At 38.6% G+C, this 5000-nt stretch overlaps 2 protein-coding genes across 2 annotated transcripts in view; one reads left to right on the forward strand and one right to left on the reverse strand.

The window, feature by feature from the left end:
• The window catches only part of LOC138018365 (guanylate-binding protein 5-like), a 2655-nt gene extending 2162 nt beyond the window's left edge, over window positions 1–493 (forward strand). Inside the window, exon 2 of the mRNA XM_068864982.1 lies at window positions 1–493. This exon is cut by the window's left edge and continues 357 nt beyond it. Within this exon, the coding sequence (XP_068721083.1) occupies window positions 1–106 (106 nt within the window). The 3' untranslated portion in view covers window positions 107–493.
• Window positions 1–2581, reverse strand: part of LOC138037167 (uncharacterized) — a 31861-nt gene extending 29280 nt beyond the window's left edge. Inside the window, exon 1 of the mRNA XM_068883154.1 lies at window positions 2345–2581. Within this exon, the coding sequence (XP_068739255.1) occupies window positions 2345–2581 (237 nt within the window). The remainder of the gene's footprint in view (window positions 1–2344) is intronic.
• Between the last annotated feature and the right edge of the window lie 2419 nt (window positions 2582–5000).

Genomic DNA, 5000 nt, shown 5'->3' on the forward strand with positions numbered 1-5000 from the left:
ATGCGCCGTTATCAGAGGAAAGGATGGCTACTTGCTGGTGCGATATGACAAGTTACACGAGATTATTAACACTCGACATGGCAAGAAATGCCCGCCGGAGTGTTAACTAAATTAAAAAAAGGGGGGAGGGGGCGGGGAAGTGATATCTTTGTCCAATCAGAAGGAAAACCAATTCAATGGTGACTTAACCTACGTGGCGTGTTTTCCCGCACTGGACTCTTGACTGCATTTTTTAATCCTTAAAAGTTTTTAGAACGTTGGTTAACCGTGATTATGTTTTTGTTTGGTCACTGGAATCTTTTGGCTTTTCTTTTCTAGTTTTGATTCAAGTTTACACGCAATGCAAAACCTCTGAAAGTCCACTTAGCTAAAGTGGGAGAAAAGCTAAATCGAAGCTACTTAATATAACTTAAAAACATAGCCGATCATATGTCCATACTAGTTGTGTTGGGAGATTATCTGTTTGCCTGAATTAAAATATGCAGTGTCTTGTTTCCACAAGCCATGCGTGATTTGTTATTTTCGATTTTTACAATACGCTCAGAAGTACTCCAGACAAACAGACAGCAAAAGCAGATTTTAAAGACATTTTCCGTGTATCGCTGAGTAGATAGCAAAAGTTTTTTCTTTGCCCTTACCTCTTAAAATGTTCAGTCAGACCTGAATGCCAAATCATTTATAGATAAGGGCAAAAAATCTTGACATAGATGGGGAGGGCGATTTTAAACAAATAGACTCCTGCGCTTAAGCCGTGAAAGTAAGGTACCCAGTATGATACGCATACAAGTGGCTGAAAAGTGTTATCCGGTCCAGTTTATTTTTTACCACAACTGGTACTAATCTCGCAATCTGATTGGCTAATTTGCCGTTGTCGGTAAGAGTCCACAAAACGCTGCTCTCGTCAACGTGTCACGCTATTGGTCACGCTCTGAACAAAAAAACATTTTCTTTTAGTCTATTTGACGTTGATATTGTGAAAAAAATCGGAATGTGGTTTAGCGTTGTCTATGCTCTTATCGACAACGATAGGTGTCATCACAGTGGTCAAAATCTGTTGAGGACTGTGATGACGCATATCGTTGTCGATAAGAGTACAGACAACGCTAAACCATATTCGATTTTTTAAATGTAAAAACATTGCATCTGTTAGGGGAAGGCTCTCAACGCATTCATTGGATACCGCTTAACCTCGATTGGACGTTAAGAGCTTGAGTCCAATAGTAACGTTTATTCCGATGGATAACTCGGACAGGAAAATCACGTGATTGTCGTGACGTCATCATTTTCGAAAAGCTCCGTTTTCAAAATGTTTTCCGTTCACACTAAGCCAGCATATCATTTTCAAATTCCTCCGGTTTGAAGAGCGTTTTCGAAAAACTCCATTTTTGTGACAGATTCGTGTGGACGATAGGCCTAACCGTAGAAATAAAACTGCGATTTCAATTTCCTCCGGCGTAGGGTGGGGCTTATGCGCATGAACCGAATTGAAATATTGCACAATTTTGTACCCAATCTTCAGGAAATCTATCTTTTTTGGTAAAATATGGTTTGGTTTCCAAAACTTTGGCCTATTTAGCCTCATGGCAGCCAAAAAAGCTGATTGTAGGATTAAAAACGGTGTTTATTGGTGAAACTTTGGTAATCAAAGGGTTAATTAACTCTTTATCCACGATGCACAGGACTACTTTCCAAATATGGCCGTGCGAAGTCAGCCATCACAAAAAAATGTTTTTTTTCTGAAAAAGTATTTTCAGTTAGGGGGAAAGAAATACATCATTTTAAAGCTACGAAAATAAGCTTTCCAAAAACATATAACTTCTTTACATAGAACTGCAACATTTTATAAAAAAGAAAGTGGAAAGAAAAAACTTAAAAAAAAAATAACGTTAAAATCAGTTTTCCACACAAATTTGGTCATTTCATCGTCAATTACGAATTTTTTAATGACCAACAAAAATGTTCCTCATTTTAACAGCTTTTTTGGACCAAAAATTTGACAGAAAATTGATAAGGCATGAATATTTTTGGATTTTTAGGAGTAATCGGATTAGCGATCAATGCGTAATATGATAATGCAATAAAAGTGTCAAATTTGCAACCCGTTGCTAACGGCAACGAAAGCGATCACATTACGAATAATTGACCTCTGTTGGCCAAAAATCACCCAAATCACCGATTTTTCGACGGAATATTCATCCCAGAGGATAAAATAATTCGCTGGATATGTAATCAAGGTAAATATGTAAGATTTCGAGCAAGAACAAGCGAATGTTTTGAGCGAAAACACAATCCTGTGTAATGACAACAACACGTGGCGAGTTTACGGCTGCGAAAATAATGTTACCTTTTCAGCGATTTCAAGGCTTGAAATTCCCTCAAATGAACCAAAATCCTTTTCTTTATCCTTTCCGATGCCTGCAGTGTTATTTTTTGGCTGAAAAACTTTAGTAAAAGCGCTCCGCGATCGGTTGAAAATTTCGCCTTCGCGTGGCTTCGCATGGCTACAAATTGCCTGAAGTAGAATGCCCGTTGTGTAGGCGTAATGAAAGCTACAAAGTCGATTCATGGAAACTGGGGCCATATCGCGCGGCCCCAGTAAACACGCCAAATTTCAGAGCGATCGATGAAAATCCCGGCATTCAACAAACCTACCAAATATGGGGTCGATATAGACCCCGTTTGAGGCCCCCCTGTGGATAAAGTTAAGGAAAAAATTTCCTGGGTCGAGGGTCACCCCGATCTACCCGGGGTGAACCAATTATTTCCTTATAAATCGACAAACGAGAAGTTTGTCATCCAGTTCTCGGGTGACTTGGGGAAAAATAGCAACGCTGCATTCATTACATTACCGACGCTGTTTATTTTACCACCTTTGTTATGTTTTCACGCGTTGCTTTGGCTGTCCGAAAAGCGTTTTTTTCGAATTATCGCCCACATCCGAAAAATGCGTGGTGTTAATCCTCCATTTCAACCAGAAGGTGGTGCAGGACATAGCGCAAGATGTATTCCAAGGACAGGGGAAGCCACGCGCAATTATGTGTCAATATTTTACGAGCAATTTCATTTTTGACCGAGAGAACTAGCTGAGAATATGAGACTTGCTGCATCGATTTTACAACGGTTCGGGCAGCCGCGCAGTTTAGGCACAAAAGGAGCTGGTCGACATTCGACTATTACTGCTGCTACACAGCTGAAGAAGGAATAAAACTTGGGCAGTTTCTAAACAATTATCCTTGGACGCCTCACGAAATATGGTTTGATAAGATAGAATGTGCAATTCGCGGATATGGTGACGTGGTTTCACTTGTGCTCATGGCCGACAAGAAACCGCGACAGGTTTTGACAGTTTTGCAGAACGAGCGAGATCTCAAAGAAACTGCCGGTTTACACAAACACATCCCCCACACTCAACTGCAAGACTTTCACCTGACACTTGGAAAAGTGAATCAAAGAATCTTTCCAGTTCAGTGCGCAGTCGAAGAGATCAACAGAGTTATTCCCCAAGGGAAATGGCAAGCGAAAGATGTGAGAGTTTAATAAAAGAAAGAAAAAAAAATTGAAGCCCCGTCATTTTCGAAAAATTGAAGGTATCCCTGAATTGGCTGCCAAGAATTTTTTAAAACTTTGGTTATAGTTCTAACTCAGATTGCTAATTACTATTCTTCAATAAAAAATGGGGGTTAACCAGTTCATTTCTTAGATATATGCAAGTGAAGACGAAATATAGAATATCTTTGGGGAGCTTTCATGTTGCCATGGTAACCTATTAGGTCACAATAAAGGAAGCATTTTGTTAAGTTATCACTGCTGTTTCATATGGAACCGTAACATTCCAGTAAAGTGATAAAATGTTTCAGTTCTAACCCAGCTTCTAATAAGAATGTCTCTTGAAGTGCTGAAACTGGTTCCAGCCACCTTAAGTAGGATTATTAAAGTTATCATAATATCATGATTAGGGTAATACATATGATACAGTCAACACCCACACATAAGAACCTAGAATTTAAGAACTAGTTAGGCAAAATATTTCATTTTAGACGCTCCCCCCCCCCCCCCCCCCCCGTTACATAAGAACCAGTTTTGCATTAAAAATATTTAAACATGTTCTTATTTTAGAAAGTGACCTTGAAATTTCAAGTGTCAGGAACAAATTGCACGGATCTTTTTTAAAACTTTTTTTCATGGTTATGATTGAGATATAAAGGTATCGGCACACTCATCAGAGGAAGTCAGGCATACCATATGTATCATAGAGTAGATATCTTTTGTGGAATAAGAACCAATTCAAGAACCTAGATAGCCTAAAACTACTGTAAATACCATTCTTATAAGAATCTATTTAGCCTCACTTGGAAAATCTAGGTTCTTATGTGTGGGTGTTTACTGGAGCACTGAAAAACGCAGACTGCATATTGTGCTGTTTACGGTTAGCTCTCAATAATAGTGAGAGTAACGCCATATTTTACCCCTGGTCTGCACGGTCTGCACAGTCTGCAGTCTGCGTTTTGGCGTGACCGGTGTTTACTGTATGTAATACAGAAAAGGTTATGTACAAAAATGAAAAGCTATGTACAAGAATGAATCAAATGCTATGTATAGTCATGATGTATAGCCATATATGTCCATCTATTACCACACAATCCATTTATAACCACATATTTTTATATATTTAACTAATTATATCCATGTATTGCAGCGTATGAACACGTACATGTGTATATATGTATAGCCATGTGGCTGCAGAAGGCTATAGATGCTGATATATTGGTCGATATGATAATTTGTTCTTTACGATACACTTTAATAATCCTACTTAAAGTACCAACCCGAGAATGACGAGCAAATTAAAATATCACGGAACAAAATTAGATAGATAGCGTGACCACTGATTCAGCAGAAAAATGAAGCTTGTACGCTCGAGTGTTCAAAGTTGCTATTTTTTAGTACTCTTGGTTGTTTTAATCGTGTCATTTTGTGCCTTTAGATGGTTTACAAAATTC

This window comes from Montipora capricornis, chromosome 2, assembly GCF_036669925.1.
Source record: "Montipora capricornis isolate CH-2021 chromosome 2, ASM3666992v2, whole genome shotgun sequence".
In the NCBI taxonomy this organism is placed as follows: Eukaryota; Metazoa; Cnidaria; class Anthozoa; order Scleractinia; family Acroporidae; genus Montipora; species Montipora capricornis.